This window comes from Lepisosteus oculatus, chromosome 5 (genome assembly GCF_040954835.1).
Source record: "Lepisosteus oculatus isolate fLepOcu1 chromosome 5, fLepOcu1.hap2, whole genome shotgun sequence".
NCBI classification, from domain to species: domain Eukaryota; kingdom Metazoa; phylum Chordata; class Actinopteri; order Semionotiformes; family Lepisosteidae; genus Lepisosteus; species Lepisosteus oculatus.
In genome coordinates, this window is record NC_090700.1 from 21,561,144 (window position 1) to 21,576,226 (window position 15,083).

Sequence of the window (15,083 nt, forward strand, 5' to 3'; positions counted from 1 at the left end):
CTAGCATCATGGAGAGGTTTTATTTTTATTTGGATGGCCAAAAATTGTACTTATATTTGCCAGATGAGTAGAATATGAAATATGTGACAAGTTAGGAACATTTTTGGTAAACTTTGCCATTAATGTAATTTTGTTTCATCATATCCCTTACATTTCATATGTTGTTTTTGGTTTTCCTCAACTTCTTTAGATTATTTATAGCTAGGACTAATATAATATCAAGGATTAATTTCCACTGTATGCCTTGATTCTAAATTAGTGACTGCTAATTACCTCATTCATCTCAGAAGAGCCAAAGACAACACACGTGTCCTCTGAAACATCTACTGTCAGGCCACCTGCTTCCTTTCACACTGCCAGCCCTCAGCTCAAACAACAAAACTCAAGGCATCAGCTAGTGAGCTTGACAACACTCACTATAAAGCCGCACAGCTTCGGGGGAGCTACAGCACACAAACAATACCCTTTACTCAGCAGGTTGGAGTGGGTTTACTTCAGTTCCCAACTACCCCCACCAATTGACCACTTAAATATAGGAACACCATGTTATATTCAAATAGCTTTCAGGTTTGTTTAGTGAATTAAAGAAGTAATCTCTTTGTGTGATTGATTCAGTAAGTTGTTATGTTTTCTTCAGCAGAAAAATTGAATTAAACAATTCCTATTAGAGTTTATCAGTCCCCCACTTTGTATTTTATGTATCATTTTTCTTATATATTCTTAATGTTATATATATTAACATTTTAAATGTAATTTATAAACCAGAATGTAAAATAAAAGTATCATATACAAATCATTTAAAATGTTGATTTAATGGCATTGTAGCAGGCAATACTGTTGTTATTATACTGGCTTTACACTTCTCAAGGTGTTAACTTCTGACCATTTATACATAAAAGTAAAAATAATCTATTCTGGAAAACAAATGGCTACCCTGTCCCATTATTTCAGAAATAAAAGCAGTTTCCATGTACTTGACCACATGCTTGTGGCACATTGTTCATGGGAATATTTAGTATCTACAGTATGCACAGAAAGGTACATGAACATTTATCCCCATAAGTCACATATACTGAAAGTTACATTTGAAAACCAAGATGGTTGCACAAAGGGTAGTATGAGTCTGTTGCAGATGATACCCTGTTTTCTTTCAACCAATTACTAGATTAGGTTTTTGGATCAATTAGCTACTAGCTACCAAATAATCTAGGTGGATCATCTCTCATTTGTAGCCTTTTTTTATATTCTTAAAATTACTGCTTCAGGGATCTAAGTGTTATCATTTATTTTTTGTGTATTATTTGCCTCTATCCTAGTCTTAATTCAAACCAAATCAAAATCTTGGAGGTGTGTACGTTCCTTAGTTATATATAAAACCAGGCCTTTAAGAACTCTTTTTTTAAGCACAGATGAGGTCTTCATATTTACTGTGTGGTGTATTTGTTGTGTTATAAAGAGCGGCCTACATTTCTGAGGCGGCCAATCAACCAGATAGTGCTGGAGGAGGAGGCAGTGGAGTTCCGGTGCCAGGTCCAAGGAGACCCCCAGCCCTCTGTGCGCTGGCGGAAGGACGATGCAGACTTGCCCAGAGCACGGTAAGGATTTGCAATCCTCCTACAGAATCCTACACAAATAGAGGAGTTCACATCATAAATTTCCTGCCCACTGGGGCCATAGGATGTATTTGTCTTTTACAAGCGTGATAACCATAATGCTCTGCTTGCTAGATTATCCATACTTTGATAATACTGTAGGTACAAGGTACAACCAGCCTCAGAAACCTTGTTGGATCTTACCTTAAACTAAAATGCATAAGCATCTCTGCAGGTTTTACGTTCCTTGCACTAGCTTCCTGTGGATTGCACAATAAAATTTAAAACAGTACTACAGACTCTTAAAGAGCTTAAATGCTTTGATCCTGACTACATCAGTGGACAGTTATGTCCCTATACTTCCACACACCACGTGCACTCTTTAGACCCTGGCTTTTCCTTCAGTTCACAAAATTAGAATGCAGACCTTGGGAGACTATTAGGATGGGAGTCTTCTGTTCTATTGCTCCAAGGCTGTGGAAGAATCTCATAGCCAATTTTAGAGTCATCACTTTTAAATCCTGTCTTAAATCTTAGTTTTATACACTAGTTTTATTTTGTGTTCCATCTGTTTCTATGGCTTTTGCTTTGTTTCATTTCAAAGTATTTTATATACTGTTTTTTATTTAATTAAATAACTATTCAATAATTTTAACTGTATATTTTGGAATTTAACACCAGTTACATATTGTTTCTATAAAGTTGCAATTGCTTTATACAGTGTGAAAACAGTAGTAGTGATGAAGTAGCATCTGCATCAGAAAGCTTCTACCTAATTCACTGTACATCTGAGAAAGAAGAAGAATGAGTAAGGTGTGCTGCTATAAAGTTCTGGCACAGGCTGAAAAAATGGTTAATCTAAAGATACTAAGAGACAAAACTCTATTGATTTATTCAACTATGTTTCTTCATCTCTTACCGAAATAGGATGAGGGATCTGTTCTGCAACACTGAAGTGTCATCAAAATAAATCACCTCAATGTGTTTTGTAAATCGATAGAAGGACAAAAATGTTGTAAATGCTAAATTGAAAAGCACTGTGGATGATAACAATGGCTATTTGAAACCCAAATTCAAAAGAAATGTATTTGAAATCTCATCCCATTTGAAAACATACTGTAACATTTAGTCACAGTTAGAAAATATTTAACATATCTGATACGATTCTGCCAAAAGCACAAGTCTTTGTTGCACAATCTAAAGTGTACTGATCTCCAGAAATCAAATATGAGATACAAGAAATAATCATGCAATAAAGGGTTAATTATAAATAATCTTATACAGGGACATACTTTACTATAGTTCTTTCCAAATACGAAAATCTATTTTGGCACTGTTATGATAATTCCAAACATTTATATAAGATTTTTGTAAAGATATTTTTTGTAAGTTTCAAAGCAATATTATTATAACTTAATTCAATAGAGGCTCCAGATAATACTGAATTTGCAAGAATTATAGGAGAATGTCTGCATGAGCTACTTAAAATATTAAGACAGGACCAGACAAGTTGTATGTATATATATATATTTTTGGTATAATATTTTTAATAACTAGCCATTTTGATGCAATAATATATCAGTCAAAAAACTACCAAAGTCTAAGAGTAGTCTAAGTGCTAATGTCGCCATGCCAGTATCATGCTAACACAGTGACAGGTCTGTGCTTCAGGTCTGTCATAGTGTTTTCACTCTACACATTCTTCTGAAAAATAAGATGGAATGCCTGCATACACTCTAATACGTTGGCGCTATGATAATATTTTCTCGGTTAGCTAAACACCCAGCCACATAAACAAACTACTGAACATGTAATATAAGAACATTCCTTTCTAATGGCTATTACATGGTATCCAATGATGAGGTACAGTTAGAAAACAAAAGAGAAAGGAGAGAAAACGGCACACCCCGATTCTTGAGATTCTCCCACAGTAGGAGCCCGGAGGCTCCGCGCAGCCCACCTACATCCGAAGCCCTGGAATTACACCTGATATAGCCAACCTGCTGTTTGCCAGACAGAAAGTAAATGCACATATGACAAAAATCAATTTAGTAAAGCACGTACTTTTGTCTTAATTTACTCTGTCATAGTCATTGTGGATTATTTTCGTGAGCGTTTTATCTGTGTTAACTAAAATGAAAAACAGGTTATTGATGAGCATTTTCAGCATAGCCATATCACCCTGCAACTCACAGCTGGCAGCCCACTGAAGTTAAGCAAGTATAAGAATAGTCAGTAAATGGATGGGAGACCTGGGTAAAACATTGTTGTTGGAAGTGGTGTTAGTGGGACCAGTAGGGGGCGCTCACCTTGCAGTCTGTGTGGATCCTAATTCCCCAGCATAGTGAGGGGGTCACTATACTGTAAAATGGTGCTGTCCTTTCGATGAGATGTAAAACTGAGGTCCTAATTCACTGTGGTCATCCCAGGGTGTTTCTTGAAAAGTGCAGGCATGTTTCCCTGGCGTCCTGGCCAAATTCCCCATTGGCTTTATGAAATGGCTTCATCACTCAGTTGCTGGAGTATGGTGAGCGTACTAGTGTACTATGGCTGCCGTTGCATTATCCAGGTGGGTGCTACACATCAGTGGTAGTATAGGGGAGTCCCTATTACCGGTAAAGTGCTTTGAGTGGAGTGTACAGAAAAGCACTACATACGGTAACTGTAAGGAATTATAATATTCGGTGACAAAATTCACACTGGTTTCAAACTTTTCATATCATGTGTAACTAATAAACAGTAGTTTTCCTGTTGTAATATATTTAGCTGCAGACCAATCAAAATGAATGTTCTCAAGTCTGATTTGTAGCTAAAATAATATTTGTATTTTCTTAAGGAATGACTCCTACATAATGCTGGCTGAGGTGGGGAGGGGATACTATCAGTAAACTAGTTTCAGGGATTTGGTAGTCAAAATGAATTTTTATCAGGTTTTCAGTACAAAACAAAATGCAGTATGACTATTCTTAGTTCTCATGCTACTGTACATGATATCGTACTGTGATAAGTACGGATAGAAACTTCACCTTAATGACAGATAATATCAAAAAGTATCCTGACATCCTTTTAAATTGTTTCTTATCCACCTTTCACAGCTTTCTGTGAAAACTTAGCAGCAGCTTCCCCCAGACTACCTGGGTTTTCAATTAAAAGGTCTGATTTCAGTTTACGTACCTGTAATGGGATTTTTCAGTAAATGTTCTTGGTAAAGGTGCACTGTATTTAAGGTTTAAAGCTGGTTAGAATCTAGTACTTGTTTTGTAATTCAGCAAGTAACTGCTCCTTATGAAAATCTATCATACAAAATGTCAGAACACTCAGGATGGTTAGGGTACCAGATCTGTCAGAGGAGTCAGAAGTGTATCTTATACTGCAACATAAAAACAGAAAATACTGCCAAAACTATTTGTGTATTGAATTGATATGAATTGATAAATCTGAACTTTGAGATGGGAACTATTTAGCATCTTGGCACTTTGTAGTTTTCACTTTTGAAAGATGTTTTTGTAAAAATCCAGTACTTTTGAAATCCTTTAGATACTATAGTGTGTTAAAGTAGCAATTTTTAATACTGTCTCTTAATGTTGTTATTATTGTATTGATGTTGAAAATTAATGTGCACTTGGCTGGGTGCACTTCCTTCCAATGTGCACTTCCTGATCATAGGTTTGTAGTCTATCCCATTTTGCAAAAATTATATTAGTGATTAGGGATTGGACCGCAGCATTAGGAATGGTTTGGCTTACTCATAAAAGAAATGGCATTATTCGTTGGGAACCTAGGGTTTATACAGTACTGGTGTCTAATGAAGTACTGAAGTGGGCATAATGAAAGATTATTTTTGAAGGAGATAGTGTGAGCAATACAAAACCTGCAAGGAACTAATCTTAATGCCCTTGTCATTATTTTATCTTGCTATTTGTTGTGCTATAATTCTGACTGTCTGTGTACTGTATGTGTGTATGTGTCATTTTTCCTTTTTCCCTCTTTTATAAGAATTACCCATTGTGCTTGCTGTCAAAACAGAGCCTGGAGTGTTTTTTTCATCTTTTGGACTCACGCAGGCTAACAGAATTTTAAGAGCGGTCAGAGATGGGAAGTGTGACAGATTAAATAGAGGTTGCCACCAAGCAGTCTGGATTGTGTTAGATCATCTTGAGAAGTGATGTGTACCAATTATGATGTCATAACAGAGAATGATACAGAAAACAGTGAAAGCTACACATGAAAAGCTCTGGTCCCCATTAATTAAAAAGGAAATAAGGAATAAAAAAATCGAGTCTGTCAGTTTTCATTCTCTGGGCTGCACAGCCTATAATTGCTATTGAGCAATGCTTAAAATACAATAACTCAAAGTAAAATATTCTTAAAAGGAAATTAAAAGGCTGGTATATCATTCTTGATTGTTACTTGCCTGACTATCTTTGTAGAAAGACCAAAATCATGACAATATGAATGTACAGTACTTTACAGTACTTTTACAGTATTCATACTCTTTAAACGTTTAAAAATATTCCTGGCCAAATCATGTACTTTTCTATTTTTTAAGAGAAAATTTGTTTATTTTATTGGAAAGATAATATTGTCTTTGCTTATAAAATGCCTCTCAATAGGTCTCTACATCTGGTCACACAATATAATTTTATTTATCTAACTCACATTTAAACCATAGCTTATTTGAATTAACTGTAAAATCTGGAAACCATGTTGTTTCACTTTTGCCTAATCTAAGTACATCTGATCTAGATAAAGTATTTCCAGCTATCAATAGAACAGCTCACCTCCCTAACACAAGCACTCCCATGAGAAAGTGCTGTACAGACTGCAGTGCATCTATTGTATGATGGCCTACAGAAGGCATTGCAAACTCAGGGGCAAATTGTGTGCTAGGGGCAAATGAAACAGGGGAGTTCATGCAAGACAAACTTCACCTCTCTTGATCTCTAATTAAAAACAGTATCTTGCAGTCCTTACTGAATAATTGGCAGCTAAGCAACGTACCAATTAAAAATGCATTTGATACAGAGCCTCTTTTCACTTCCTTGTAACTCTATTCAAGTTTGGCTATCCCTTTTATGTTATCAGTAACACTCTCAGATACTTCAAGAGGGTATATCTTATAGGAAGTGAATTACAGGCAATATACTAAAAAGTTTTCATGAATGGAAAAATAAGTGATGTCACTAACTCTATAGAAACATATTCATGTTGTGAAGGTATCAGCTCATTTCTAATTCACTAGCACCAATCATGGCCTCCTAATAATCCCTATCTATAAGTTGGCTTCATTACTCTGCTCTCCTCTCCATTGATAGCTGATGTGTGGTGAGAGTTCTGGCACACTATGGCTGCCGTTGCATCATCCAATTGGATGCTGCACATTGGTGGTGGTGGAGGGAGTCCCCATTACCAGTAAAGTGCTTTGAGTGCAGTGTCCAGAAAATCGCTATATAAGTTTAAGCAATTATTATTATTATTATTATTATTATTATTATTATTATTATTATTATTATTGTACATGAAACCTGTAATGTCTGAGGTGTCTGAGATAAGCAGGAATCCACACTAGGAAGTAGATGATAGGATAACAAAGCACACTCACTCACACAGACTCTACGGTCTGGGTAATTAAAGCAAAATCTAGACATCTGTGAGATAGAGGCACCTGGAATGTTACTAATGTATACTTATAGATTTCATTTTTTGAATTCACAGTGTTCACAATTTAAACATTTAAACACAAAACATTTAATTTCTTACCATTAACTTATTGTCAGTAGTAAAGTTTTTTTTGGAACAAGTAATAGGTGTATTCCATGCTGAGAAGAGAAGAAAGAAAACACAACGTTTCAGCCTTGGAGCCTTCTTCCGGTGTGGGGAGTTCTTTTTTGTCTGACTTTAGACAAAAAACACAAGAAATCTTACCTATCCTGTTATTTAGTTTGAAAAAGGTTGATTGACTCTAAATTCACGAGGAATCTGCTTCTACAACATAGACTGATCTATGCCAGCCAACTCCCACTCCGCGATGCTGCAAATCTACTTTTGTAAGGATTCACTATAAAACATTACAAAATCAAAATGAAATCAATCACATTGAGCTATAAATAATAATAATAATAATAATAATAATAATAATAATAATAATAATAATAATAATAATGCCAATTAAAGAGTGGATGGGATCACAGGTGCATGCAGTTTGTGAACAGTGAGCCAGATTGGTGCTGTGCTGCGCCTGTGAAGGCCTTGGCTCTCTTCTGTAAGCTGTCTCGTCTGTTTGGCTTTGTTTGTGGAAGGCGCCTGCCATGTGTTTGCCAGGCTCAGCACTCGTTCTGTGCCACTTGCCTCTCTCCGCTGGGACTACTGCGGAGCCAGGACACAGAGGGGACTCAGAAATACTCCAAACGGAGTTATAGATAAATACACAGTAATAAAATCCTGGCAAGCTCCTATGCAAGCAGCATGGTTCGTAGCCACTGTTGGGCCCTGACCCACAACAGGCATTTCCAAGTGAGCGGAAAAGACTTTTTGGTGTAAAACAATGAGAAGCTTAGAAACAAGCATTTTGTAGTTTGTTATGAAACACAGGCATGATACTAGTACATTAGTACAAAAGTATATATTTTATTTTTTAAAAAATGCAGTATATATTTATGATCATAAGCCTGTAAAAAGATAAATCATTTTTGACAGAGCATGTTTGGTGTGTCAAGATGGTTATTCTTTTTTTCTTGTAGCTGAGCCTTTTTTCTGGAAGAACTCCATGGAAACGTATAATTTCAACAAAATAATGACAGCCTGTGAGTGAAACAGAAGTCAGACTCAAAGATACAATGATTGGGATGCTATTTCCCCCTTCTGCTTCAGCGTTAATTCTCTTCTGTTTTGTCATGCTTCTTTAATTGTGATTGTAGTAGTGAAAATGAGTTCCAGTAATACATGAATAGAGAATTAGTAATTACAAACCAAGACAAAAAAATTGTTAGTCAAGTAATCTGAATTCTGCCTTTTTGTTTCATATCACAGTTTTTTAGCTTCTGTTTATGCTGGTGAAGCCAGACTATTAAAGGCAATGCAACTTGTAACTTTACCACATAGAAGCTATGCTCAAAATGTTAGTTTTCAGATTCAGTTTTCTTGTTTCCAGTGGTACATTGTTGATATATGAGAGCAAGCCAGGGAGAAAATAAACTCTAGATAAAAGAGCTTGAATGGCAAGCTGCAGCAGGATACAGCTCCAGACTTTAACAATGAGATCTTGATTAAAAGGCATTACTGTATGTTTTTTTTTTCCTCTGAAGACGTTTTAAGGTCTATGCAATATATTTTAACAAGGGCTTGTAGTACATTGGGTTGTATTACAACAATGTACTGTATAATTTCACATGTACTATAGGCATACATAGTGGAGTGCAAAGCAGAGTTTTTATGACATACAGATTACAAACTCCTTGTTCTTCAGATATTCCCTGTTATTATACTTTACATTTGAAAACACAATAAACCCACAGTGTAAATACTGAAAGGAATTTAGATATACAAGTAATAAAACAAATATGTATAGCTTAATATTTTCTATGGTTAAATACTGCAGAGTTTTGTTTTGAATTTTCATTCATTTAATTCTGTGCACTTATTTAAGTTTCAGACCGAAATTTGCCTTAAGGTTTTCATGTACTGCATCTACCTGATAATTTGATGTGAAAATTAATGTTTTCCCTCATCGTACCAATAGAGTGAGAAGATAAGAAAAATTATATTTAAGAAATGCTGATTGCATGTCAAAATCACAATTTTTATTTGCCAGTAAGTAGAATATTCTGAAATTTTATATAACAGTTTGGTTTGATTTTCTGACATGAGTTGTTTCCTTTATATTCTCACCCATATAGTCTCATGTGTACATATTACAGATTTCAGCTTTACTTGTTTTTCTGCATAACAGATATGGTATCTTGTAAGAATAAAGATTGTGTATTGAGCAGCATCAGAGCAGTAGAAACAAAATATGTAAAGGGACTTCTCTCCTGTGTCAGGCAGGGAATGAAAGTGGGTGTTTACAGTATCTGAAAAGGTTACACTGTGTTGATTAAAATGAATAGCTCAAGAAAACTAAAACTAGCAGTCATTTTTTTTCTTTCAGCTGCTTCTTGTCTCTTGCTTTGGATGCTGTGAAAGCCCTGCTGGCTTTTGTGTTTCAGCTTGGAGCAGGTGGCTCAGCTGAGTAAATACATCTTTAATGAAATTACAGGCTTCCCTTGTAGGCCACACTTGCGGACACTGTCTGATTAGATGAATGCTGTGCCAAGGAATCAAAAGTGGCAGCCAGTTCAGTGAAAGAGTAGATGCTTAAATAAACGCCAGTGCCCCAATGCTCGTCAGCGAAGAGAAGAGGATAAAAGGCAATTGTTTCCCTTCTCTGAAGCAAAGGCCACACAGAGTGGAGCAAATCCCTGTTTAACCTTAATTCAGTCCAGTCCCATTATCTCCTCACACCTTATATTTCTGTGGACCAGAACACACTCTTGCATTGGAGTCTTATCTATTGAGTTTTACTCAATGCCCTCCAAAACCAACCATAATTTGTTTTCAAGACTGTACCTCAGTTTTTCAAGACAAAGCTATAAATTCTCCATATCCACACCTTTTTTTAATTGTGACAATTAAATGTGAAAAATGACAAAACCATACATAAAGAGGAAAAAAACTATTTTGCTGAATGAGTATTTCTCATTAGTTTCACTACAGCACCATATCGGAACCGATTCCAAAATAAACTGACTCCATATTTGAGCTTTTGCAGTTTGTAAAAGCAGAAAGCATGTTAAAGAAGCCTGGCGATAAGAATGTAGTTCAGGTGGGTAACTGTGTCAGCATGCATAGTCTGCAAAGGAACAAGTAATAGGTTTCTTCAATGCTGAAAGAGAGAGAGAAAACACAACGTTTCAGCTGTGAAGCCTTCTTCAGGTGTGAAAAAGCAAGGGCAGACAGCAAAGATTAAATAGCACAGAAGCACAAAAGCTGGGAGATGGGAGGAGGCAGGAGGGGCAAAGTGGAGAGGGGTGAAGAAAGGTGTAAAGTCAAAACCTGCATGAGAATAGAGAAGATTAGTCGGTCATTGAGAGAAAGGGGATTTTGTGAACCTAGTTTCAGGATGAGTTTCGTTTATGTTGTTTTTCTGCTATGGGAATTGAGAAACCCTTATTTGAGTCTGTTATGGGAGTTGAGAAACCCTTCTTTGAGATGATAACAATGTGTTTGTCTTCATGGAGTATCTGTGATAAAAAGTCCTTATAATGTTAAAGTATACTGAACATCAAAAGAAAATCATCACTGAATTTTGTACAGTATGTTATTAAAACATACTGCTGGAACACAGTCTGGGGAAACTCAAAAAGACAAACAAGAAAAAATACTGCAAGGAACCCGTGCCACTAATCAGCAGAGAAAAACGCCTTTCTGGCAGGTTTTTTTGGGAGTCTGGACTAAATTACTTCAGGTGAATTCACTAGCAGAGGCACCAAGCCCTCTTAAGTGATAGTGTTGCAAATGTGATGCAGATGTTCATAACAATATGCTTATTGTGTGTACTACAGAAAAGTCCATGAAGATTTTCAAATGTAATAGTCTGAGCAAGAGTGTCTCATCACTACAGATCTACAGTACACTTGTAGAAATTGAGAAATTGATAATAACCTGACAGCACAGAAGTGCATTGCTCAAGTCTAGGGACTTCACTTGCTGCCCATTCTGCAGACTCATCCTGAAATGAGACACCATTCCAACATTCCATTTGGTGCTTACGCGTCCTCATGCTTCTCCTGTAACAATAGTTTTCTTGTGAAATGAGAATGTTTCTGTTGTGCTCAACCTGCAGGAATTGAACTGTGTTGAACATTTGTAGAATGAGTTCTCTCTCTCCCCTGACATCACACACTTTACATACCCTAAGAACATAAAGAAGCCCACTCACTCATTTGAAATTCATATTCTGAGCCAAAAAATAATAACTGTTTTGGGTAACATCTCCTGGGAAAGACCTGATGGTCATACAAGACCACTTTGATGTGATATGCCTCTTTGATTGTCCATCTGTTATATATTGAGTAGATTGCTCCCTGTTGGTTAGAGGAAAAACGCCTGATTCCAGTTCCCTGCCCATGGAGATGCTGGAGTTTGCTGGTTTGGTGAATTCTTCTCTTTTGCTCTATGTTCCACAGTTTCCCCCTCCACGAGATCACTGTCTCATACATTTCTAGCAAGAACTGTTGTGAACCAGTTATGGCTTGGAACAATGTTTCTACTTTAGTCATTTTGGCTGCTGCCTCAGATTGCTCTCTTTTTTGATTTTTATTTTGAGAGAACAACTAATTTTTTTGTGGCAAAGGTTACATAGCATGATACAGGGCTAATTTTGAAAATTGCCATGGATTTCCATTTTTGTTCTTATTTTTCCTCATAAAACTTTGTAATTGGCATATTTAAATACCACAATCAATATATTTCTCACAGACCTTTGCACAGTTGTTCATGTGAGACTATCATTTTAGATCAATCAAAGATCTAAACCTGAACTTAGCCAGATTCTGTTTGAAGAAATACTTGATTAACAATATTAAGAAACACCAATGAATGAGACAGACTTTCTATGTTAGTGGCTTCAATACCAGTGAATCATGATTATAATAAGATAATAACTCTTTCTTCCTTAAACATACAATATTTAGCCCATAATGTATGATACCACGAGTTAAAAGTGGGCCTATATGTTGAAGCAGCCTGTGTTCAGGCTCTAGGAGAGGAACAGGAAAATAATTCCACAAGATAGCATTTGCGGGCTGGTGCATGTTTTATCCAACTTTGGGCACACACACTTCTGTCTTATTCACAGTAGACTTCTCTTAATAAATTAATTTACCTTCATGTCATGACTGTTCAATTAAATGACCATCTACAATATATATAGTATTTTAGTATTTTAGTATTTTCGATTGTTAACTTTGTGAATCTGTTACAGTTATTGGTGCTATGTTGATTGAGTGATATAATTAGCAAACTAGTAAATTTGCAGATGGTACAAAATTAGGAAGAGTGAAAAACACGCTAGAAGTAGCAGATGAAATCAAAAAAGTTTTATGATGATGACATTCAAAATTGGGCGAACACCTGACACATGACTTGTAGACATGTGCTGGGTTTTGCATGCAGGTAAAAACTTAAACTATAAATACAAAATTAAAAAAACTAAGATAGAATAGGCTATGAAAAAGATTTAGAATTGGAGAACCAATAAAAAAGTCATAAAACAAATTAAAACAAATATTAAGACGTATTGATAATTTATAAAATCTAAATTATTATATTTACATTTTATAATGCATTATTTGTGCATATAAAACTCTGAAGAGGCAGCACTCATTTAACCAAAGGTACATGGGAGTACAGGACAGCATACTGTACATGTCCATGTTGTTGAGGCTGATACAATGAAATCTTTATAGAAACGGCTGGATGAGATTCCTAGATCAATAAGCTAATTTATAAGATGGCCTACCTCTCATTTGTAACTGTTCTTATATTTTAATATTTGTTTTGATGCCCCGGTATTTAATGTGCAATATTGAAAATAAGATATTTTTAAGTTCTTTTTATTGATGTTTTATAAGGGGAACAATATACCAGAGCAAACAACTGAAGTTCACAAGTTATAAATCCCCTACATTTCAGACTCTAGATCACTCTACTTCATAAACCAGAAGAAAACAAAATAAAGAACAAAAGCTAATAAAAGCAAAAAAGCAAAAAAGATGACAAAGGGATGACATAATCTAAAACTAAATAAGGCAAAGATACTGTAAAAATAAAAAAGAGGCAACAATCTAACAGTTGCTTATGGTTGTGATACTTACAGTAGAATACATCTTCAGAGTCTAAAAACGTTATCCTGGCATGTCAGTAAATAGACAAATATCGTTAATTTTGTCCGTTTTTATTTAATTAAGGGTTCTTTCAGGTTTGAAGTACTTTATGTCTCTGATCCAGTGAGGGAAGCAGTCCTTTTCCAGCTCTTTAAAATGAGACAGTGACTCAATATGGAAGTGAAAGCCTTATCCATACTGCTTGCAGCCTTGTTTGGCATCCTCCTGATGGGAATTTCACTGAAAAAAGTAACATTTTTGTCTAACTGAAAATTTATTTTTTTTGAAAAAATAACACAATTTACTCATTTTATAACAACATTTGCTATTTTTCATTTTTCACCCCACAGACTTAGAATCACTAATTGCTAATCAACTGTGCTGACAGCCCTGAGACAAGAGGAATGAAACCCATGCATGCCTTACTCCAAATCATGCACCATCAAGTTTTCGGATTGATCTTCTCCTTAGGTGGTTAAAAAATGGCCAGTAAATACTAGAAAGGCTACAATTTAAGTTATAAAACTAATACAATTCTGTTTTTAAGCCCTTTGTAATAGCAATTCTGTTGAAACCCAAGCAGAGTAGTGATATGTTTGGCAGAGATAAGGTATGCCATTTTATACTCTAGAAATATCATGGGATATCGCCGCAGGTGTGATATCATACAGCCGATTGAAACCAATAGGAGGGCAATCATAGCCATTTTAAAACACAGAATTATACATCGCTGTGATCCTCAGGGGAGTTCAGTCTTCCATCTGCAGCTTTTATTTGATGCATGCATATGTTTTTTCACCCTTTACCATGAAATTACTGCCTGTGATGGAGAAAAATAAATATCAAGTTTTTTTTTCATACTTATCTCTTTTGTTCTCTATCAGCTCACGTACAGTATCACCATTTGTTTCACTTTTGTTTTCCTAAAATACCTCATGGAGCTGGCATTTCACTTACAGTACATTGTTGAAAAACTGTGTTTCAATGTATTTTGAAAAAATAACAAACAACATTGAGGGAGTGAGGATCCTTAGGTCTACTGAAGATTAACAGGTTCTTGATAAAAAGGGTTTCATTGCTCCCAAATTGAAAGACATGGTTTCATAAAGGGGAGTTCAGTCTTCCATCTGCAGCTTTTATTTGATCTCAAGTCATGTAGTGTGAAGCCAGCCTAAGATGCATTCAGTGCCTAACACTGCTACAAACAACTTGGAAAGTTCAAAAGGGCTAGAAAACTTGTTAGAAAAGTAATTGGTTGCATTCTTTGTTTCAATATCTGCAAATGCCAAGCAGCTGTCATTTTAACTCCAGTATTTTTTTTTATTGCTGAGCACAATCCTTCATTCCAATCATCTGAAATTTAATTCAATGACTGAGGGACCACTGTCAAATTCTTGGAAATAATTTATCCTGGAAAGTTTCCAAAACCTATATGTCTTTTATTTAAGGATTTTGTTTGCCTTGTAGTTATTACTGAAATAAGCCGATGTTTAGATAAATTAAAAGAATAAGAATTTTATACAAGTGCCTGGTGGACAAAGTGGATAGAAATTAAATGTGAAATTTGGTA

General features: G+C 35.6%; 1 protein-coding gene across 13 annotated transcripts in view; it reads left to right on the plus strand.

The window, feature by feature from the left end:
• The window catches only part of robo2 (roundabout, axon guidance receptor, homolog 2 (Drosophila)), a 618,934-nt gene that overhangs the window by 486,795 nt on the left and 117,056 nt on the right, over positions 1-15,083 (plus strand). For all 13 annotated transcript variants that reach the window (XR_001477914.2, XM_015341922.2, XM_015341928.2 and 10 more), the window contains exon 5: positions 1,457-1,595. Coding sequence is in view for 12 of the 13 variants with exons in the window: in XM_015341922.2 (XP_015197408.2) it covers positions 1,457-1,595 (139 nt within the window). In the remaining variant the exon portion in view is untranslated. The remainder of the gene's footprint in view (positions 1-1,456; positions 1,596-15,083) is intronic.